This window comes from Telopea speciosissima, chromosome 4, assembly GCF_018873765.1.
Source record: "Telopea speciosissima isolate NSW1024214 ecotype Mountain lineage chromosome 4, Tspe_v1, whole genome shotgun sequence".
NCBI lineage: Eukaryota > Viridiplantae > Streptophyta > Magnoliopsida > Proteales > Proteaceae > Telopea > Telopea speciosissima.
Genome location: NC_057919.1, coordinates 12,995,634 through 13,019,725, shown reverse-complemented (window position 1 = coordinate 13,019,725; position 24,092 = coordinate 12,995,634). Strand labels below are relative to the sequence as shown.

The 24,092-nt window shown below is 38.2% G+C and overlaps 2 protein-coding genes across 4 annotated transcripts; one reads left to right on the top strand and one right to left on the bottom strand.

The window, feature by feature from the left end:
* Positions 1-1,687: 1,687 nt before the first annotated feature.
* LOC122660579 (branched-chain amino acid aminotransferase 2, chloroplastic-like) lies at positions 1,688-10,662 on the bottom strand. 3 transcript variants are annotated; one of them, XM_043855947.1, is made up of 10 exons: positions 10,505-10,662; positions 8,995-9,053; positions 8,175-8,355; positions 7,253-7,429; positions 6,939-7,070; positions 6,728-6,826; positions 6,190-6,306; positions 5,514-5,609; positions 4,697-4,809; positions 1,688-1,899 (listed from the first exon to the last, which is right to left on the bottom strand). In XM_043855947.1, exons 1-10 carry the CDS (start codon positions 10,577-10,579, stop codon positions 1,788-1,790), a joined length of 1,161 nt encoding a protein of 386 aa, XP_043711882.1. In that variant the 5' UTR covers positions 10,580-10,662; the 3' UTR covers positions 1,688-1,787. The 3 variants fall into 3 exon arrangements, with proteins under 3 accessions (XP_043711882.1, XP_043711883.1, XP_043711884.1); XM_043855948.1 differs by having other exon boundaries at positions 8,175-8,349; XM_043855949.1 differs by lacking the exon at positions 8,995-9,053 and having other exon boundaries at positions 8,175-8,349; positions 10,505-10,646.
* An 11,997-nt stretch (positions 10,663-22,659) lies between these two features.
* LOC122658990 lies at positions 22,660-23,148 on the top strand. Its single transcript, XM_043854158.1, has one exon. The coding sequence runs from the start codon at positions 22,660-22,662 to the stop codon at positions 23,146-23,148; it is 489 nt and encodes a 162-aa protein (XP_043710093.1).
* The last annotated feature ends 944 nt before the right edge of the window (positions 23,149-24,092 follow it).

Genomic DNA, 24,092 nt, shown 5'->3' with positions numbered 1-24,092 from the left:
CCACTCATAACTGATTATTTTCAAGGGTTTCTCATGCTGGTTTCAAATGCTGCTACATCATCTCAGCCGCAACCAAGTTCCAACTCTGGCCTAGTTTTTGGATTCGACAATTGATGGATTTTGAATGCGGGTCGGTCAAGACTTAAGACCCCCCCCCCCCCCCCCATGTAGTTCAAATTTTGAGGCCCAAATTTATCATGGGCCAGCCTAAGTTGCAGGCTAATATCAATCCTTGTCCATCAAATTGCAACACTACCATAGAGCCATAGACCAACCCTACACTGGATCCGGCTCCTCTCCTACAACCAGCCCCACCTCCCTCTCTCCTACCAGATACAAACATGGGTAGACCCCACCCGATCAGGGTGTTTGGGCGGGGGTAGGACAGTCATTTTGCCTCTATTTGTGTCTGGTAGGAGAGAGGAAGGTGGGGCAGGTCATATGTAATTTTTATCCTCTCTTGTTCGCTGCCCGAATAGGACCGTCCTGTCCCCTCATATAGGGTGCGAAATGACGACTTAACCGCCCTTGGACATTGCATTCGGGCAGGGGGTTAGGTCATCATTTCGTGTCCCCATATGAGGGGACAAGACGATCCTGTTCAGGCAACGAACAGGAGACGATAACAATTCGGTCATAGGAGAAGAGCCGGACACCCCTACACTGAAGGTAGGAGTGTCAAACAATCAGTTCAGTCCAGTTTCGATTGATTTTTTGCATCTACCAAGCCAAATTGAAACCAGATCAATAAGATATTCGGTCTACAAAATCCAAACCAAAACCGTTAAACCGTCGGTCTAATCGGCTACTTGTAGTTCAGCTCAAGCCTAGGTCAGACCAGCAGATACGAGTCCACCTCAAGAAACCATCGTTGTTCTAGTGGTCCATCATAGCCAGGCAGCCAACACCCAGTTTTTGGTTTTGTTTCTTGCTTCTGATTCATGTGGCCATCATCTTTTTTTTTTTTTTTTTTTTTTTTTTAAAATCTCAAGCCGAGTTCATTATCATTAGAGATTTCTGGTTCTCTGGTTCTTGATTTTCAGAGCGATTTTATTTTTCTCTTGTTGCACCGTCTGGATGAAGAAAGCATAAACAACAACGGGGAATAGGTTTGGTTCCATATAAAATCAGGTGGTGAAGATATTCCCTTCCCGGATCAAGTTTCCCTTTACTCACAGTGAAGATAGAAATTCCTTCACCATGGCCATCGATACCATTGGATTGCATTAGGGAAAGGTAATTTCAACTTCGTAAATAAGTGGTTGAAGTATAATGATGATACATGAATCCAATCATGAGATCACATCACCAGCAGAGAAGGAATGCTTCCTTATCTGTCCACATTCAACTCAGCTTTATCCAATCTACCACGTAGCAAATATTGGTACCTGATCAGTCTTACCAAACTAGAAAAACATTATCATCACTTTTTTCAATTACTTAAATAGAAGTGATCACCATGACAAATCTAACCAACAATTTATCAATTAAATTTGGCTCAACAAAACCAAATTTTTAAATAGAACTTTTAATTAGGTTGAAAACCAGCTTATTAAGGCAAAAGTTTTTCTTCCTAGATGGAAAAATATGTTTTTTTAACATACATTTGCTATACTTGAAACTATCACAATACCATGGAATCTGACAAACAAGAAAATGGCATTCACGGACACAAACAAGAATAAACAAGTAGGCATAAGATATTGATTACAGAGCAGCAGCACTATGTACAAGTGAACCCCTTATAGTCGTTCTTAATTTCTACATAAGAATGGAGAAGAGCTTAATCAAATCTCAACAGTCCAACCCATTTTGTCCTCTATGAGACCCATTTGAATGCCTGTAAGGGTTAAGTACAATTTCTGAGACACAGACCCATCTCCAGTTCTGTATTCAACCCTGCACAAATATCAGCAGACGCTCAAAAATGTTGGCTTAAAGAAAAGATACATGAACACCAATAAAAACCTCAGGAATACAGTTGATACATCATGTTTTGAGTTACAACACAGTACAACTTTGGTAACTGATAGAACTTGATTCATTTCTCTGCCCACACTTGAACATAACACAGTCACTCATTACAATGACTATTGTATATATTGAATGCACCGACTGTCGAATTCACAATTCTATCATGCAAAAGGAAATAAAAATTGGATGGGACAATATACTTGAAATAATTTAGTCAAGATTTTCCTTTTGTCTTTTTTTTTTTTTTTTTTTTTTTTGAAGTTGGAAGATGTTTACTACCTGTCAGTTAACAAGCCCTAAATTTTCACTATTAAAGGCAACCTAAAATTTATTTATTTATTATAATTTTTTTTGGAAGGGGGGGAGAGTAGGGGGGTATGATATTGTTGGCCACTAAAAAAACCTCATCCTATAAATCAATTTCCCATTCAGGTAGCGAAGTGACTGCTACTTCAAAACTGCTAAATATTATCAGTCAGACTATCAATTGTAAGGAATAACCGACCAAAGTTTCCAGTCTTTTTTGTTGTTGTTGTTGGTTTTTTTTTTTTATTATTATTATTTTAGACACACAACAAAATGCCACTATGTAACAGTAACTGTCCGGGATACAGTTTCTTTCTAGTCACATAATTGTCAGTTGTCACCTCAAAGTTTCTACCAAAACTAAAATAAAAGAAAAGGAAATTTACACATACCAACCCTGAGGTTTGAAGAAAGGATATTTTCACCCCCCAGTTTTGGAAAATTCTGCGTACCCCCCTGAGGTTTGCAAACGGTAACAAATAAGCTCATTCCGTCAGTTCATGACTAACACTGTTAAAAATTAGACTTGAACTGACGGAATTGCCCTTCTAAGAAGAACCCAAAAAAAAAACCAAAAAAAAACAAAAAACAAAACCTGCAACTCATCTTCCCCAAATCAATTGGAGAAGATGAGTTGTAGGTATCCTAAAAATCTTCTCTTCGTTGGATATTATTGATTTCTGAAGAGGAAGGAAAGACAGGTATGAACTCAACCCATCGTCTTGATTGTGTTCATTTGGAGATTCTGTTATTCCATCTTATCTTTTCTTTGAGAGGAGGAAATCAACTCTGTCCATAGCGTTAAGAGAAGCTCTGGTGAAGGGAACTGAAGAAACTCATTCCACCGACTACTAAAACTCTTTCCCTTTGTTGTTCATCTCTCTCTTTCTGTTCATTTTAGTCTTCTCTTTTCAACAAGCTTTTGATTTTCCCCTCATTTGCAAGGGAAACTCACAAATCTCTTTCACAGACCCTATCTCTGTCGGTCGGATTGGGGATTGGGAACCCTAGTTAGGAAAATATCTGCTTTCTTATGCGATTTTCAGCAACTCAAACTCAAATCAACTGCTTTCGACAAATACTGGACCATTGCCCTAGAGTTCATCATCGCAACTCGCTCCCTGTGTCGTCTCTCAACTTTCTTTCATTCTCTCTCATGGTCACAGTCCTGACCCTTCTCCCTCCTTTCTCATCTCTGCTGCAAGTACCCTCAAAGTTTACTCAGTAAAAAGAATCTCTTTTCTTGTAATCAGAAGAAAGGGCAGAGAATGAAAAACGATGGAATCCAGGTACTGGGGTTTTGAGATTCTACAGTTTCCTTCTATAATTCTCTTCATTTCTCTGTCTCTGTCTCTCTCTCGCGCTCTGCATGTCTCTCCTCTTTAATCCCCAGAAGTTTGCATCTTTTTCCCCCCTCCTCCTCAAGCCTCTCTTCTGAAAGGTTTTGCTTACGAAGATCCGGTGGAGCTCGTCGCTGTGTCTCTAGATCAAGATAGCGGTCAGTTATGTTCTTATTTTGGGTGTGAATTCTGTATAATGCTTTAGCTTCCTGTATTTCATTTTGGATTATAGCAGGAAAAATAAACAGTAGATAATTATCCATGGAATTCGAATCTTTAAACATGGAAAATGAGGTTATTGAATTTGATATGGGATTGACGGATGAGGAGAGAACAGTAAAAGCCCAATTAAAGGAATTGATACAAAAAACCTGCAACTCATCTTCCCCAATCGATTTGGGGAAGATGAGTTGCAGGTTTTGTTTTCTGTTTTTGCTTCTTTTTTTTTTTTTGGGTTCTTCTTAGAAGGGCAATTCCGTTAGTTCAAGTCTAATTTTTAACAGTGTTAGTCATGAATTGACGGAATGGGCTTATTTGTTACCGTTTGCAAACCTCAGGGGGGTACGCAGAATTTTCCAAAACTGGGGGGTGAAAATATCCTTTCGTCAAACCTCAGGGGTGGTATGTGTAAATTAGGGAAAAGGTTCTCTGAGCCGCCAGGGGAGGGTACATTAGCACCCTCACCCTCTCTATCTCTCTCCTCCTCACATGAAATGACCCCGCTGCCCTCCTATGTACAAAACATTTTGGCACACCTCATTGGTGTGCTCCTTTATACCGCTTGCTCAGAGAACCCTCTCCCATTAAAAAAAAGATGCAACATTAAATTATTGTCACACCCCTAGATAAAGCTAATGAAGTTTGGATCACCTTTAAAGCAAATTCTTGAGCTAGCTTGCAAATGATGTGTTTTTCTAAATGTGAACCTTAGAATTTTAAATAATGCATAGTGAGATGCAAAACACTTATCCACAACCACTCAAGACATGTATTTATTCATCATTTGTTTTCTTTGAACAGTTTCCCTTTGATCATGTATAGTTGCAAGATAAGGCATAAGCAGTATTGTGGTATACCTTTTACCCTGATATGTAATACTGCCTACTGGAGCCACAACAACCGCAGTTCCGGTGCAGAAAACTTCATCGGCTTCAAACAATTCCTCCACTGGAATTGGCCGTTCCTCGACCTGATCAAGTTTGGGAAGTTGTTTAGTTTTTTTCAACAACTTGCATATTTAGAAAGGAAAATTAGAAAGATGAATATAAATAATAATTATAATAAAGAAAAGTCAAATCATCCATATTTGGTAATGATAATGCATATTATATGTTGGCAGCCAACATGGTTAAACCTGAAAAGGATCTTTATGGACAAAGAGAAGAGGAAAGAGAGAGGGGGAGGGGGAACTTCACTTCATTTGAGCAGTTTGTTAATGGAGAAAGCATATTTTATTCAACAGTCAACATCTTCAAAAAATGTCATGTCACTTCTGCATTAGCAGAAAAAATCACTCCATTCCTCAGTGCTCAACTGCTTTCTGAAACTCATATTCATAGACAACATTAAACATGTGAATATCTTTCAGCGTATCACAACATCCACAGAGCACCAACACAGCAGATCCCTTTGCTTCCATGAGGTAGTTGCAAGTAAATTTAAAGAAATCAGGTTCAAAAGAATCGACCAGATGAAAGAATGCAGAAAGGAAATTCCATATTTAGACATGGCCACATGGGTGTATATTTTGGTGTTTTACAGTTCAGTCTATGTGCAGCTCCCCACCACTTTGGTGACTTTCCCAGGATAATGCACACTTCCAATCTAGAACTCCATAGACCAATTATAGGAAATCAGGTTCATAAAAGAGTCAGCATTTGAAAGAATAATCACCTGATATCCATAATCACGAGCAATGTCAATGATGCTTTTTCTTGTGATTCCAGGCAAAACCGTTACACCAGTAACAGGTGTTGAAATAGTTTTACCCTGCAAGAAATAGAAACGCAAAAGACCTTATTGTTATGTGAATGCAAGAACCTGGCAATAAGAGAGGCCTGGAGAAAAGTTGGAAGACAAAAAACATTTCACATAACATAACATGGGAAGTGAATCATCTGCAAACAGAATCCTTAGTTTTCTCTCCAACTTTAGATTACCCTTATTTTTTGTGAGCCAAACTCCAACTATTGACCTGATTTCCTCTCAATTCCTCTATCTCATAAGAAATAATCCATTATCACATTCTATATCTACCATTTTTGGTTCCTTCTATGCTCTTAAGTCTTAATTTCTCCCCTACCTTCAATTTGGAGTTCATCGTTATTAATTTCGTCCCTATCTTCAATTCGGAAATTCATTGTTTTCCCTGAGGGCCTCATTTCTATCTATTACTTAAAATATCTAGGATACTGTGAAAAAATCATCGTTTACAGCTTAGAATATCTAGAATGAGGCCCTCAGTGAAAAAGACAATTTTCCCCTTATGCATGATCATTTCTGTAGAGGAACAGTCAAACTAAGGTATTGGAACTTGAACTAAACCTACCAACTATTCAACTAGTAATACCTTCAGAATGAAAATATTACAAGAGGCGACCTCCTCCAGATGATTCTTTGTCTTGGAGTCCACGAATAGAACGTCAGTGAATCCTTTACTCTTTGCTTGAGCCTGTGCTTTCAGAACCTGCACATTGAAAGAGGCCCCAGGGGCAAGAAATTGAAAGATTGGCATTACGATAACAAGGCTGTGCAATGTAAAATGCACCTTAACATGAAAAGCTTCAATATAACTTTTTATCTTGAAACGAAAAAGGGGTTACACAAGATAACATTTTGAAGAAATATTCCCTGAGAAATTTTGGTGTAGTACCAAACTCTTCTTCTTTAGGTTTTTCTATATTTAGAACAAAGAAAAACTGAAAACATTAACAGAGGGCTGATCCTCAATACTACTAAAAAGACATCAAAAAAATTTTACTAGTATCAAAAAAGCATTTTAGGATAAAAATAGGACTTAATAAGAATCAGCACTTTTATATAATAAATCTCAGGAGGTGTTTAGTTGTGAGGAGGAGGGACCCAGAAAATACAAAAGAGTTGCTTACTGGTGCATAGTTGGATATGGCTTTCACACCTCCAGTTCCGCCAAGGGTGGCTCGATGAAATTCATCTTCCACAAGCAAGTTTATGGGTGCCAAACCCTCCTATACATGAAAGAATAAATATTGCCAAACAGAAATTTGACTTATCAATGAAAAGCTTACTAAAATATTTAAATGGAAAAAGGAAAATAAAGAAAATGAGAAGAAAAATTACTTTAAAATAGGTTCCAACAGGCGAAGCAAATATGATGAATGTGTACTCAGGTGCTGGTGCCAAACCCAGCATAGCTCCACTTCCCATAAGCAAAGGCCGAAGATATAAAGACCCTTTCCCTGGAGGGGGTACCTATTTCCAGCAATGCAAGTTAAAAACAGAAACAAGAAGAAAAGATTAAGTGGCAGACACTGATGACAAAAATTCCTTCCAGAAACAGAAGGAACTGTGAACTCCAGAGATTCATCTTTTGTTGCTTCATATTTATTCTTTTTTCAAAGGAGAAGAAAAAAAAAGAAGAAGAAGAAGATTACCCAACGTTTGTTTGCCAGAACAGTTTGCTTCACGGCATCAACGAATTGATCAACAGAGGGCGACAGCATGCACATTCTCTCGGCACCCATCATCATACGCATAGCATTCTGTTCCGGGCGAAAGAGAAGTACACGACCATCTTCTTTCCGATATGCTTTTAGCCCTTCAAACAGCCCCTGTTTAGATTTTTGAAAAGTAAAACACAGCACCAAGTGTTCTAACTTTACATGGTAAAAGTTAGTTATAATTAGGTCGGAATGTAGAGCTGATTATATATAACTCCATATTATAAGGCTGTTTTTTTGGAAACCTACTTGAATTTTGGTTTAAATGGGAGCTTGAAAAACTATAAATATAAAAATAGGCTCATCTTGTGCAGTAAAATGATTTAAAGCAGGATCTTGATATGCTTGCATAATTCTGAATTTTCCTACTATTCAATCAGGAAATCTGATTGGGAGAAGAATTTTTACCCTAAATGAGGAACTTTGCTAATATGTTTTAACTAATTGGGTCTTTCTAGGTGTCACTAAGCCTAGTGAAGTATAACACTTCACTATTTGCCACATGGCAGTACATGGGTTAGCCCATGTGATAGAGGACCACACATACATCCCAATGGCCAAATTTTAGTTCAAAGTAAGCAAGGAAAGTTGCTCAAACTCTGATTCAAAAATTACCAAAATTTCATCAAATAGAGATGAATATAAAATACAGAATGGCATCTTTTGTAATTTTAGCCACTTCTTCTGCTCATTTTAAGCTGAAATTGTACCAATGAGATTCTTGTCTGGCCCTCTATCACATAGACTAACCCATGTAATGTCATGTGGCAAATAGTGAAGCATTATGCTTTACTAGGCATAGTGATGGGGAAGAAAACCCTAATTTGTATTTTGAAGAAAATCAAGAAATACTAGCCTGTGCATAATTTAGGACTCCGGATGCAGGGCTCATCTCGATGTTTCCGAAGCGATTGAGTTCACCATGTGAGAACTTCTCCTTGTCTGAACATTTCATTATGTACATATAATCAGTGGGCACAAGACCGTATCCAAGGTTATCCCAGTTCAAATCAGCGTATTCGTCATCTCCCCTGTTATTATTTTCACCAAAAAAGATAAGTTCCAGAAATAAAGTACATTCAATGGAAAGAAGTAGTTGACAAATACTGCAGTCAGAAGCAATTCAGAGGAAGATGGGCTCAAATAGACATCTGTAGGAATGGCTGAAACCATCCTAATTTACAGAACCTGTAAAGTTCTAAACTGTAAAATTGAAACCTTATTGATACTAAAAATATAAACTGCACAGTGTGCTACTGACTCTGCTGCTAAAGCCCCAGGCCCCTACTAGTTGATGAATTGTAGATGGCCATTTAGATTTATGGCTTACTCTCATTTATTATAAAGAGTGAAGGGGAGAAAAGAAAACATTACTTGACTCGTGAAAAGTTCTATTAATTGAGGTGAACCAAAATCATAATCAATAGAAAGAGCAGGAACTCAAGTTCAGTCAAAAGGTCGAGAGCAAGGAAATTGCCAATGTTGACCCTTTAGGCATTCTCGTGCTACAGAATATGCATGAAGTTTTTTTACTAACAAAATATGCATGAAGAAACATATCACTTCTCAAGATGCCTTCTTAAACATGTCTAGAGCTAGAAAAATAGCATCCAGTTCTGAAGGAGTCACAACATTACTGTAGGATCAAATAGCATTAGTTTACATTTTAGATATACCTGTAAGTAGCAGGTTCACAAACTGGTTGTAAAGAAGATGCAGCCTGAGATGTAAAGAACTGCAAGGATGCAAAAAGGAAATCAACTTCCTGGTCAATTCAAGATCACATTCTTAATCTATTTATGCTAAAATGCTGGCAAATTATCAACAACAAAAGCATCAGGCAAACAGGTGATAACTGGATCAAAAAATCAATTAGAGGAGCTTGAAAAAATCCTTTACTTCATGTTATCAATGATGATAGATGTAAATGTCTCTGTTAGACATTTCGTCGAGCACTTGCTGTAATTGTTCAAAACGCTTCATCCTCCCGAGAATGTCAAGTATACCATTGTAAGCACATGTTCCAGGCGTGTAACCTCCAACAACGGGTCTTTTCCTGGAAACCCAATTGAAGAAGAGCAAAGCAGGTTTCCTTTCCTCGGTCACCGATGAGCCACATCCGTCGAGGGCTCGTTCAAGCTCCTCAAAGGAACTACGTGTGTGAAGCTTAAGGAGCTTTTAGATTGAAAAGCAAAGCAGGTTTCATTTCCGAGCGATGCCGTTGGAATACCTGAAGAATTGCATCCTCAGTCACCAATAAGCCACATCCGTCGAGGGCTCGTTCAAGCTCCTCAACGGAACCATGTGTGTGAAGCTTGAGGGGCGTTTGGATTGTGGCGGCGTCCTTGGCCACGGGAGACACGTCATGATCGGGCACAGCCACCACCGACTCATCTTAATCGTCGAGCACTTGCTGTAACGACACGGTGCCATCAACTACAGATTGGGTGTGGGGCCGTAAGCGGAAGAGGTGGGGTCCATTTCAACGGGAAATTTTCAGGGTGGGGACGATTACGAGGTGTTTAGACGAGAGCAGCGCCACCACTGAACATTTGTCTCGGGGTGGCTCGGACCGATCCGAGTCGGATCGCCCGATCCACCCCCAGGTTAATGAATCAATTGGAATCGGGATAGATCTCCGGAGATTCACCCCCATCCCATTCTTGAGACAGAGGTTGGACATGCAGTTGGATCAATCGGACCAGATCCAGGACGGAAGACCCGGAACAACCCATCTTTACGGCGACTTTTGCGGTCCCAATGGCTGCCATGTTCAAACGCTTTACAAGAAGTTATCCACAACCAGAGAGGAAAACTCTGTTACCCTGCTTTTCCCGGCGAATCACGAATGTAGATAAGAACTAATTCGTTCGAAATGGATGATCGTCGTCTACTAACAAGATTTACAGGGAAAAGAACTAGCATAGAGAATAAGGAAAGCACAAAGATAAGATGTGGAAAGCGAAAGATGATCAATGGTGAAGAAAAAGGATGTTCTTTTAACGTAGCAAATTCCATATCAAACACTGAGAAGTCTACTAACTAAATAACCAGATGGAAACGAAAAGTTACCCTAACTTATATGAACAGATGTGAGGAACTTCGAAGGCCCCTAAGAAACTGTAATAGGAAGAGATTGGAGAAAACTAAAATCAAACTGAACCAGAAAGAAGAAGAAGAACTAACCTTGGAAAAAGATGAACCATATCTTGAAAAGAAAATCAAACTGCGAAGGTTGATACAATTATTCCTCTGCAACATGATTGCTTCTCCTTCTCTTAGATAACTGTTGCGGAATTCCCACTAAAATTCAAATTTCCAAGACGAATCGAGTGAAAAGAAGAGAGAGAGACAGAGGAACAGAGCTTAAAGAGAACACTGTATCTCTCGTTGAAGAACCTGGAGTCGATCTCCGAAGATAGAACAACGATATGATCTTCCACAAGAACAAAGGAAGAGGAAGAGGAAGAGTTAAATAGAGGAGAAGATGTGAAAATGGAGGGAAGAACTGAAAGAAAACGACGAGAAATTTAGTAATAATTTATTTCTATATAGGGGTTATATATTTGTAACTTTTTATGGGATTTGGATAGAGGAGCTACGTTAGCACACGTCCAGAACAGAACACAAACTCTACTCCACAAGTCCACATAAGCCAAAGCTAGGCCATACCACGTAAGACTGACATGATAAAGGTCAGTAAATGTAAACCTCATAAAAGGTTATTTTAGTCTTTTCACTGATTGGTCAAGGTTTTGTATTGTTGGGTCATGGGTCATGGTTCATGGTCCTAAATCATGGTTCGCGGAATCGATATCAATATCGAATCAGTTGATGGATCATCGGTTTCGACCAATCCCGATTCCTGGTCGATCAGATATCAATGTAGCGGTAAGTCTAAAAATGTTTTTAAAAAATGGTTTTTAAGGAAAAACAGGGGTAAACCATTTGATCCCATTGATACGTGTTGATCTAAGATCGGTATCGGACGATATCATAAAGTTAAATCATTGGCTCAATAAAGGGTGTCAATCCATTGGATCGGTTCAGTTTTGATCAGGCTGAACTGACACCAAACCGTTGAACTGATGTTCGATTTTAATCATTTTGGTTTGGTTGGTTTGGTCTTTGATTGAGGTGGCTGTCGGGTTCTTATCGTTTCGGATTCAGTTTTTCATATATACATTAAAAAATTCTGAAGATAAAGGGACACTCAATTACTATAACAAACCCATCCGTATTTTTCAATACTGATGCACTCCTAATTAGGGCTGTAAACGGATTGGATTTGGCTCGAATAGTGCTATATCTGCATTCGCATCTGATTAGCTATTGAATGGATTCGGATAGTACTAAACGGATACAGACACGGATACGGATCGAATATTTTATCCGTTTACATGTAAATATAGCTTTTCTGATAGCTATAGCCTATCCGTATCCGCATCCGTTTAGCTTTCAGACGGATTCGAATATTGCTAAATGGATACGAACATGGATACGAAAACGGATTTCGGCTATTCATTTATACCCCTACTCCTAATGTTTCTGAACTAACATAGTGTTGCTACCGAGACCCTCTGAGGGTTCGGTTCAGGCCTGCACACAAGAGAATCAAATCGATCGGCAAAGCGGATGAGTGGCCCGAAGCTAACTCCAGGGGGACTCCCCGATGCTTTAGTCAGATCTTAGGGAAAAACAGTAGTTATTGGGGCCTGAGACGAAAAGCAAGTAACAGAGTTGTATGACCGCCTCCGATGGAGAAAGTAGTTCAACCGAAGTGGAGAAGTTCAGGGATGAGTTCAATTGAGTTGCATTTCATTACCTTGTTCTAAGTGTGGCTTCCTAATGTATAGTATGTCATTCGAAATGTTCTTCTTGTCCTTTGAATTACGTATTTCTTAGGTAAGCAGGAGATCAGAGCGGAACCGTTAACCAAATTTATCAGTAGTTGAGATGGTGTTGGCAGAGATCATGCTCCTAGTAGGTCACGTGTAAAGTTCCATGTACAAAACTTTTGTGTGAAATGCCTAGGATTGGAGGTTCAACCCAGATTACCGGATTGGGTTTATAAGTCACGCTGATTACGGATTGTTACACGTGTCGCTTACTCACTAGAGATCAGATTTTGTGTATATCACATAGCATCCAAAATTCCTAACAAGATTATAAAATTGTTAAAGCCAATATTCTGTAATAATTTGTAATCTTTCCCTTTTGATAACGAGTGTCTAAAGATAGCAAAAATGACTTATCAAGTTGATGGGTTTAATACTTTGGATCCCACATGAAGAAGATACCTCATACCCAAGTCCTTATCCTGACACATGAAATATGGTGGGAGTCATTTAACCTTTTTTTTATTTTTTTTGGTAGGAGTCATTTAACTATTTTAAATATTTATAATTAAGGAAGATGCCAAACATGACTTAGAAACTTAAATGGGCTTGGCTATTCAATACCATGGATTCTACATGAAGTATATACCCAAGTATTTATCCTGACACATTAAAATACTGTCGTTTTATATGACAATTTCAACATCTTAAGAAACTTAAAGCAAGTCTTCAAAGAATTTGAAAAAAAGGGAGCCCCCAAGCATTTAATATGGTGTGATTTTACCAAAAAAAATATATATATATATATATATATATATATGGTGTGATTTATTTCACTAAATCAGAAATTTTCTCTATTTGAATCTTCTAATCCAATGTATGGTGGGAATTATATCACTATTTCACATATTTTCTCTGTTGGAAACTAATGACAAACTTTTTATTACATGGGCACATTTTGTTGTCACCAAAAATGGTGAAGTGAGAAATTGAAACCCTTTTTTGATTGTCTTTTATCTTGTTTTCAAAAGTTATTAAATAAGGGTAGAAAAGAGTTTTCAAAATATTTGAAAATGATTTGTCATTATGTCATAAAAGCTATACTGGTATGTGAAATAACAATATTTATCGTCATTGAAAAGAAAACAAAATTGTATTATACTAAAAGGATAAAAAAATAAGATTACAATTTTGTTTTTTTTTTTCACCAATCATGGATAAACAAGATCTTAGATTCTCATGTAGATCCAATATTTAATGGTCAATAGGATTAATATTAGGTACAAAACCAATAGATGGTCCATCGACATGCTGTCCAGTTGGATCTGAAATGGAGGGAATTCAACCAACCAACATTAACGGGAAGATCGACACAATGCCGTGTGCCTATATCGGAAAGAGAGTATATGAGAAGGCTCATGATGTCGGCAGCGTGGAGTTTTGTTTTTGCCATAGAAAACACAACGTATGGGACGTAGCCATGCCACTAGTAGAGTGAGACAGATTTGGCTTCTCTCTTAGGAGCCTAACGCCCAGCGGGTGCCCAGTGATCAGGCATCCAACGGCTGGGCTATTAGGCGCGTGCAGAGATGTGTGTTTACATGGGGCGTGTAGCCCAGCCGTTGAATGTCTCACTAGGCACCCGCTGGGCACTAGGCTCTCAGGAGAGGAAGTGAGGAACCCAATCAGAGTGAGACTAGACAATATTGTTGTGATTTGACCAAGCAAATGGCTTCGACTCCTTTCAAAGGTGTTGGAAGTTCCATTCAATCTGACAAGTGCCTAAAGGTACTTTCCAAGTTCTTTTATTGATATTGTTGTGTGTTATAGCCCTACACTTTTGATTGCTTTTTCAAAGACGCACAAGCTAAAGAACTCCACGAGAAAGAAGGTTTCCAAGGGAAAAAGAGTAATACATATCGGAGGCAGTTTTCTTTCACCAACGGTCAAGGGAGAGGCCGAGAGGGTATCATTTAACAAAAAGGTTACTATCGACTTGGTATATCATAGGAGGCAGGGCATTTATAACCATAGATGGGTGTTCTTTTCTTTCACCCACACTGCACAAAAACTTTTTCCATATATATAAGTTAGGGGAGAGAGATAGACACTACCCGTGTTTGATAAATTAACAAGCAATACCAATAGGAGCACGAGATGCGGCATCATACAAGAGGGGCTGGGGAGTCATTTAAAAAGAGAGAGGGAAAAAGAGAAACATAGAGGGCGTTAGCTTGCAATTTACAAGTGGTGTGCACAACCTTTTTCCATTAGTTAGATCAAAAAACCAGCCCATCCCATCCCATTCCAGCTGTGACTAGTGAGTAGAGCCCAACTTTTTTTAGTTTCGTTTATTTAGTCTAGCTAGTACACCAGCCTCGAGGACTTGGAACAATAATAACCAACAGGAACTCAACCTTGGAATTTGAAAATAGAAACAAAGTAGTAAGCATTAAAAATTTAGTCTATTTGATATGTATTCCCAAACTAGATTCTGGTTTTAGAGTGCAGTCTAATTTCTAAAGCAAGTAATTAGAGAAGAATTGGGTCAAAATGTGTTCTAGATATAAAATCTATTCCAATAATACATACTAAACACATTTATAAAATAATCCTTTGAGAAAAGATTTCTCTTAGCCATTGTGGCAAGGTATGTTAGTATCTTTGTGTCTATCTTGTTGATGTTTGGTGTCTTGACTTCTGATGATTGGACTGACATGTTGGATCTATTTTGGACTTTCGTGGGCTTCGGAGGGGGGTTTAAGGGCGACGGTCCCCGAAGAAATTTTTTTTAGGACTATATGGGTATTTCAATAAATTTTCTGTATAGGGTTTCGTTATAAACATATAGCGAGAGTTCTTTCTCTTTAACAAAAATCTAAGAAAGGTGTGAGGAACGAGCAACTGTAACCCTATCCTCCATTGATAGTGAAACAGATCTCATCTCACCGTGGAAGTAGACAATCTTGTCGAACCACAGAAATCCTTGTGCGTACTGTGTGATTGTTGTTTGAATTTTTCCATTCTTTTCAGCATCATTTTAGGTTCTACCTATCTCTCCTCTTACATAAAATGACTTTGCTACCCTCCAATGTATAAAATCGTTTTACTACACCTCACCTCATTGGTGCACTCCTCTATGTTGCGTACGTGCCCAGAGAACCCTTTCCTTTGTATCATCTTATTTAGCTTTCAAGTTCTTCTCTTCTTAAAATGACACTCGTGGAATGGATGGATCCAGATTCCAGACCCAAAAGACCAGAGGTAGACGTTGCAAGTCTCCACCTTTAGCTAATTTTCCTTCTATCACTATCCTTGTGTGTCCAATTCCAACTTTCTCTCCTACGCAAAAGCAGGAAGGGTTTGTATTTTGGCGTACGCCATCTTCCATCCCTCCTGTCCATAATTCAATTATGAAAGAGAGAGAGAGAGAGAGACAAAACAAGTGACCTTTTTTGGTTGTTTAAGCCCTTCTGAACCTCTCTTATTCCATACCCTTTTGCTTGTTTACTTGCATTCCTCGTCCCTTTCAAAAACTTGAACTTTTGTTCAAGGATTGATTCGTTTCATCAGGATTCAGGACCACTCATCTGTACTTTATTTGGGGTTGCACTCAGACTTTGTGCATTGGGCTATAGGAACAATGAAGGGCATTTTAGACCATCAACATATAAAGGGATTAATGACGACAGATTTGTTGATGAACCCATCACGGTGGGTGAAGTGAAACTTTCCTTGTTGGAAAATATCAAACTCAAACTAGCAGGCTGGACCAACTTATTAATTGAGGCTCCAATGTGCGCTCCCATTGGTTCTCGCACTAACGTAAAACCACGCTCCCAGACAGAAAACTCGATCTTCCCTTCTTTTTATTACCAAGTGAGGAAGCTGATGATGGGGATGGATCTAATTCTAATTCTCAAATCTGCAAATTCTAGACAATTTTTAGAGATTCTACTCAAGAAATGCTTGGCTAAAGAGGCCATACCATACTAAATTTACCCCTTAGATTTATTGGAGGAAAAATTATCTTCCTTATATTCAATATAGTACGAAAATATAATTTTTTATATACATTTCAAATTAACGTACATAAAATGGCACATGGTGGCTTCATGGTCTCATTGAAATAATATATAATAAAAATTATTAAAGAATTTGAGTGAGACCATGAAGCCACCATGTGCCATGGTTCCCCATCTCAAATACATATATATCCACTTTATCCTTATCATCGGTTTCTTCATTCGGTGATGAAAATTTCTATTTATTATAAAAAAGAAAAAAATATATTTTTTCCATTTATTTTACTTGGAAATAAATGGATTGAAACATTATGCTTCATTTTCAATTCCATATTTCCAGATCATCAATTAATAAGTTGGTCCGGCGGTCCGGCCTATTTTGGGTTTGGACATTTTCCAACTTAACTCACTGATTGTGAGTTACGGATCTTTATCCTCTCAAGTTCCTGCCTGGTACAGTTCATCTGGTTCTTTTCATAGGGGGGCCAGAAACGATCACCTTACCACCTTCCTGAACACACTGCTCGGGTGGGATTCACATCCCCCCCCCCCCACCTCTTATTAGAAGGACTATGGAATTGTACTGGGCAGAGAATCTGAGAGGATAATTTTCCTTGTGATTATTGCCCAAGACAGCAAGGCCCAACGCAAGGACCTTTATCTGCTCCATATCCTGGGCAGGTCAATTTCCCTAAGTTCCTCTAATAGAGGGGCAAAAATGACCACCCTACCCTTGTCCAAACACACTGCTCGGGTGGGATCGACCTCCTCTATTAGAAGAACTTGGGAAAATGGAGCGGGCAAGAAATGGAGCAGATAAAAATAGCCCAACGCACATGCAGTGGGTTCGAGTGCAACATCAAATGCCATCAACATACTCTCTCTCGTTAAAAAAGCTACCTAGGTTTCTGCATGTTTGTCATGTTAATAAGTTTTTCATAATGTTTCTTATATTTTAAATATTACTATAGGTTTTTTTATTATTGTATCATTTCATGTATTTATATTTTAGAAAAGGAGAAATATTTTATGTGGGGGGACTGTACGTCCAGCATCCAGACACAAGAGGGCAAAACGATAACCGTGCCCCCAGGAAATTCAAAATGACCCTTCTGTTGATGCTTTTGCGTGCACTTCTATTGGCCCCTACGCAAGCATAGGAACCGGACTCCCGCGCAGAGAGCATTTCCCTTTTAGAAAGATAGGGTTTTTAATGCATGATTTTTTAATATATTTGTTTTAATTTTTATACTTATTATTGTGATTTTTACTATTAAAATTGTTAGAATAAATAATTTTTTTCATCCCCTAAATTTTCTTAAGGGCAAGAGATTGTTGTCTGGACATGTAGCTCCCGCAATAATGTGAGGCCAATAAGAGCGCACATAGTGGGATCAATTGGAGTGGAATTTTTGAGTTCATTGGGGGCTGAATAGTAAAAAAATGTGGTCCTATGTCTAGGTGCAGGAACTATTCGACTAATTAGCATTCATTTTCCCTTTTCTTAAATATAGTTTACAATGTCATGCTAGATTTTACATATATAGGGTATTTATGCAGTTTTGAAATGAAAAAGCTTTAGTTTGCAATTTTCTTTGTTTCCTTTTAAGCATTTATAAAATTTTTGAATAAATAATATTGCTATGTTATATTTTTTAAAATAACAATTGGCATACTAGATTTCTTGTTAATTTTAGAATTTATTTCTTAATTATTTATCATTAAATATTTAGGAAAAAGGATTGCCATGCTGCGAGTGTGCAATTTCCCTCTCATATATATATATATATATATTTTTTTTACCTACCCATTAGTATCCTTACATTTGCAACATGTGGAACCTCTCTCTCTCATATATTTAATTATCTAAAAGAGTAATGAGTTTTAAAGATTTAAATGTGTAATTCATTAAATTAAATAAAGGTTAAAGATTCGCACATTGTCCTTGTGCTGATTCTTTTGCATGTCAAGACACAAACATGGCATGCCTCACATGTTTTCTCTTTCCTCAAATCCCGTATTATGGATTCAAAACCCAACCCCCTCTTTCGCTTGAATTAGTACATGCGGGTGTTATAGGAAACCCTCTTCCACACCTGTATATATTTCTTTTTATTTCATGTACATTAAAATTTTGGGCTCCACAAAGATGATATTTTTTTAGATCACTAATTAATGGTGTGGCATGCACATATTCTTTCCTACATTGGCAGCGTGGGAAACCTTCTCCTGTAAACTTATGTTCCATTCTCTTCTCCATTTGTAGCCCTCTTCCCTTGGGAGTTGATACAAGTGGGAGATTTAGGCTTCAATGGTAAGCCAATTTAACAAAGAACTTACCACTCATTTATGACCAAACAAACTAGCACAACCTAATTAGGGTAATAGGATCGAGTTTCCCTCCACCCATGGTGAATGGGATCTCATTCATCATGGGGCAGAAGAGAGCAAATATGGGTATCGAACGGGTATTTTGAAATATATTAAAATCCTATGAGGGTTTTGTAAACCCTACGATGATGGGATGATCATCCTCTATGGGTGGAGGAAAACTTAGTCCAAGAGAATAATAGGTAGATAGGAAAACCTCATCATCCCGATAAAGAGAAATCTAATTAGATGGATCTCCATTCTCATTTCTAGTTTCTTAGTCACCATCAAGACCTGATGTGTTACAATTCGATAGGGTTTTACTTTAATACTATTATTTGTTCACGTTTTATACACAAACGCATTATAAATTGAAATCATGTTGAAAATTTCATGAAGATTACATTGACATTCGACTTTATTTATTCCACTCTCTAATAATATACTTAAGCTTTAATATATGAATTAATCACAAATGCAATCTGGCTTCTTGCGACGCATCATTTGACCTTGAATCCCATTAACACAAAAAATAAAGAGAAAGGAAAAACTGCATTACAAACGTGGATCATTGTAAGTCACCATAAATTAAGACCATGATGACCTGGTATAGATAATGATCAATCAAGCAATAAGAAATAGTTGCTTGGATTCGGATTTCCGATTCCAGCGATTCCAGTCTAATCAAATCGGATCCGATTCCTGCTTCGAAAAATTGGGCTTTATGTTGGGATTCAGGCAGATTCTGACTAATGAATAATGATTCTCTGCTATTAGAACCAGTAGAAGCCGATTCGGTTGCCGATTCTACTCATTTCTAGAACAATAATGGGTAGGTAGAATTGGACTCAGAACTGACTTTGGACGGCAAACAGATAGGCACACGGTAGGTCACACACAGAGAGAGAGAGAGAGAGACAAGTAGATGCTTGTGGCTTCTTCTATGTCTCATTCATTCCAGACGTAGTGAAAGAAAGCTAAGTTCCTTCTCTGGTTTTGCTTCTTCCACCAATTTAAATATCTTAGAAAATCCAGGTTTTGTTTGCTCTCTCACCTATTTGTATCCATCCAGGGGCAGAGGCATCATCTCACGGTGTCTTGTGAGAGGACATAGGAACATGGTTCTAAGTATCAATATTGTATCGCCCGTATCGAACGATATGTATCGGTTTTGCTAGTCAGCAATATTGTATCGGTAGTACAGTACAGACAAGGGGTAAAATGGTCATAAAATTCATTTTTTAAAGAATTTCAGTGGTAATTTTGTTTGATACAATCGATCTAGGCCGATACCATATCGGTATTGTATTGGTTTTGCGTGTTACCGATACCCGTTCCTATACCATGCACTAAAAGCATGCATAGAAACACCACCAAGTAGAGATTTTTTTCCCAACTATTATAGGCACATTTGGATTCAACTCTAATTCTCAGAATTGCGATTCTGATTTCCAATTCAGAATTGCTTTTGGATGCACTAGTTGTTTCGATTCTTTTTCTTTCCTTTGGATGATGACAAAACCCATTATAATATTTTTCCTACCATATGTTTATAAAAAGGGTAGTTATCCATGTGATGATGCTTCAAAAATCACAAGATACATCTAAGTCATTCATTTTTATGATTTTTCTAATCTAAATCTTCAATTCGCACTCAGAGGTGAGAGAATGTACAGTAATGTCTAGAGTACTAGTACATATTCAGGGGCATACACGGGATATGTGCCCATACAAAATGAGGTATTTGATTGAATTAAGCTCTAAAATTTAATATGTGGCTAATCTACACCATGTCTTCTCTATCTAACAATCAGAACGAACGTATCATCTGTCCACATGATAAAATAAATATCTTATGACACTTGAAAAATAACAGATCTTTGTGATAATAATTCACCTTACAACGATATATCTATGATGTATCTCCTTCCCAAGCGACCATGAAACAAATTTACTTTTTTGATAAATTAAAATATCTTTGAACAAGCTAAGATTTGTATTTCATTTGAAAATGGCAAAGTGGACCACAATACAACTCATGCAACCTATTTCTAGCACATGGCATGTTAACTGGACAAATCTAAACCATGAAAAGGGTAAAAAAACACTATGTATTGGCCAACTGTCAAATCAGGAGTTAGAATCTTAAACGTATCACCTTCCTTGTGTTGCACATTTTTCCTTGTATTTTCAATACTACATGGTTGTCCAAGATATTTCTTTTTTTTTTTTTTCAGTTTTCTTTCAGTATTTTATATTGACATTTGGTTGAACTAAATAGCAAATCAGAGAAAGCAGGACCTACTTCTTACCAAATTTTGGTCCCACGTAACCTGCCATGGACATATATGGGCTGTTAGTACTACAATGGGCTTTTATTGAAGGTGGGAATGTGGAACTAAATTGATCCCACTCAAAAAGGTAAGGATCGAGTTTCCCTTCACCCACTATGAATGAGATCTCATTCACCGAGAGGTGGGAGAGGACAGGAATGAATATCGGGAGGGTATTTTGGAATATACTAAAAGCCTAGGATGGTGAGTGAACTGTCCTCTACGGGTGGAAGAAAACTTTGTCCAAAAAATAATATGCAAATATTTGCAAGGGTCATGTTATGTGATCAAGTATCTATCATATGGCATTTCTGATGAGCCCAAATTTTGTAAATAAGTCGGCCCCAAGTACTTAGACCACATGTCAAGTTTCAACCCAAGTCGAGTTGGGGAAGTGACAAAGAAACCATTAAAAATTCTAGAACACAAAATAGGGGTCCTATCTGATCTGCCTTGTGACGAATATTAGGTCTTAACTACCTAGCATCCAATTGATGCACTGACCAATAGACAAGATACCAAAATATACTCATGATCTTTAGAGAGAGAGAGAGAGATAAAGATGGAAAATTATCTGCTCTATTTTCTGTCCTTTCCATTTCCCCAAGTGCCTCTACTAGAGGGGGGTGGACCCCACCCAAGCAATATGGCGGGGCAGGGGCAAGGTGGTCATTTCTATCCTCCTTATTTGAGGAACTTGGGGAAATGGAGCCGATAATGAAACGGATAAAGATCCTCTCCAGTGCCCTTATCTGCTAGTGAGGGTTTGGGAGGATGGCATGTGTATTATTATAAAGATCCTCTCTAGAGCCTGTTTCCCCCAAATTCCTTCGGTCTAGAGACCGTTGTTGGATGTGGAAACTATTCCATAAAGTGAATTGAAAAGAGTGGGCTCTACCAGTGCCTTGGTAATCCAAGGACTTTTTAAAAGAAATGCAAATATTGCAATGCCAAGAACAAGAAAAAGAAGTAATCAAATTAATTTTCTCTTCAGATACATCTTTGGTAAAATGAAGGACTGTAGAGATCTTCAATTTGGCTAAGAACAAAGTGTTGTTGAAGAGTAATCTCAATAGGTTCTTTTAAGGAAAAGAACAGGAACCATTTACATTACACTACTCCTAAAATAAAAGAAAATAACAGATGAAAGATAAAGATAAATTGCACATTGTTGATTGATTTGTGGATGCCTTCTTCATCGCCATCATCACTTGTATAGTTGTGGTTGCCAATCCCTTGTAGTCATTAGGTGGTTAAGTAACTTCCCATCTCCATCACTTCACATTTGAATTTAAATTTGAACACCTGTAGGTGGTTACGGAACTGCACATAACCTCCTTCACCACCTTCCCACTTTGTTTTTTCAAATTCAAAGGAACCCATTTCATGGCATACTAGGTAGTTTCACAACTGCCTACTTCTTTGAGAGTTGGTTGTAACCACCTTGCTGACCGTTCGTCGGTCACTGATCGTTTGTCACTCGCTGATCGTTTTCAACCGACTATCATTTTCCGCCATTGATCGTTTCTGACCGACAGATCGCTTTCGGTCATTGATCGTTTTTCCTATCACTAATTAACACATTAGTCTTGACTGAAATAGATTTCGGTCTATTTCTCTATTAACCGAAATAGACCAAAAATGGGGTGTAAACAGAGCCCTCATTCTCTGGTTTTGATTTAACATGAACGTTAAGCATGTGACTGCTATACATAACTTCACATTGAGACTGCAAAGATGAAATATTCATAAAATTCCAAAACAAGAGGAAGAAAATGATATGGAATGAGAACAAGAACTGTGATGCGGCTTTCACTGCTGAGACGAGTAGGGGAGGACTGGGAATTATTTTTAGAGACCATTCTGGAGTTTTGGTTAAGGCTCGCTCCATCCCTCTTGTTCTTGGTTCGATCATCCAGGGAGAACTGTTGGCAATTCGTGATGCTCTACTTCTGGCTTTAGAGCTGGGATATGATAACCTTGTGGTGGAATCAGATAGCTTGGATGCTATTCTTTTTGTTGAGGAGTCAAAGTCCTCAGGGTGGGAAGTGGAGGACTTAGTAGTGGACGTGACTACGCTAAGGACTTCTTTTTCCTCTGTTATCTTCTCTTTTGTTCCTAGGGCTATGAACTGTGTCTCGGATGCTCTAGCAAGGAAGGCGTTGTCTATTGGGTACAGGACAGATTGGCCAAACTCCATTCGGTGGCTTCAGGACCTTTGTGTGACTGATGCCACTGGTTGTACTCACCCCTCTCATCAATAAATTTCTCGTTTACCAAAAAAAAAAAAAGAACAAGAATAGCAGCAAAATTAATACTCCCCCACTTCAAGCACTTAGAAGTTGTTGTACAGTTGTGACATCGTTGGTAACAGAGAGATGTTAAGTGAGTCCGGTGAATTTTCACGTACATGAACAACAGCCATGCAGATGGAATATTTTCATAGATTGGATTCCATCTAAATGGCTGTGAGTCGTTCACGTACGTGAAGATTCCCCGCTCACCTGTTTCTAAGAACCGGCAGTGTCAAAGTGCATTCAGTGGCTCTCTCTCTCTCTCCAAAAAAAAAAATCCTCAAAGGCAGCCACCGAAATTTATGAAATGTTAGGATCACAAGTAACAAAAGAACAGTTAATTTGTTTCACGACGATTAACAACCTTATTTGGTTCATGAATACGCATGCATGTAACGCTCCAAAAGAGTGGTTAATTTGTTCTGAGTTACATACAACTGTTTAATGACTCAAGAATCCGAAACATCACTTAGATTGGAAAAAATTGAAGGATATATTAAGGTAATTAAACCCGAAGGCTAGGAAGCAAGTACTGCTAGTGCCAAATTAGACCAACAAGCAGCCTGCCAGCTGTATACATACATTCTAATATATATGTGGAGATCAAGACAACATGATAACAGGTGTTACGTTAGAATTTAGTCGGGTGGCCCACTAGGGACAGATAGACAGACCCACGAAGGAGCCAAGACAACAGCCCCACAAGAGGTCAGGAGAGACAACACTTATTTCAGGAAAGACCTGTAGGCGATAGGGGAAGAGGGATCTCAAATTCGAGACCAACATATCCCAGACACCACTTCGACCAGTGTTCGTAACCATCAGTCCAAGACCGATGTCCTCATACCATACCTAAACCAATGGGGGTATTCTGCTTCATGTCTACATAATAATATAATCCAATATCTATTTAT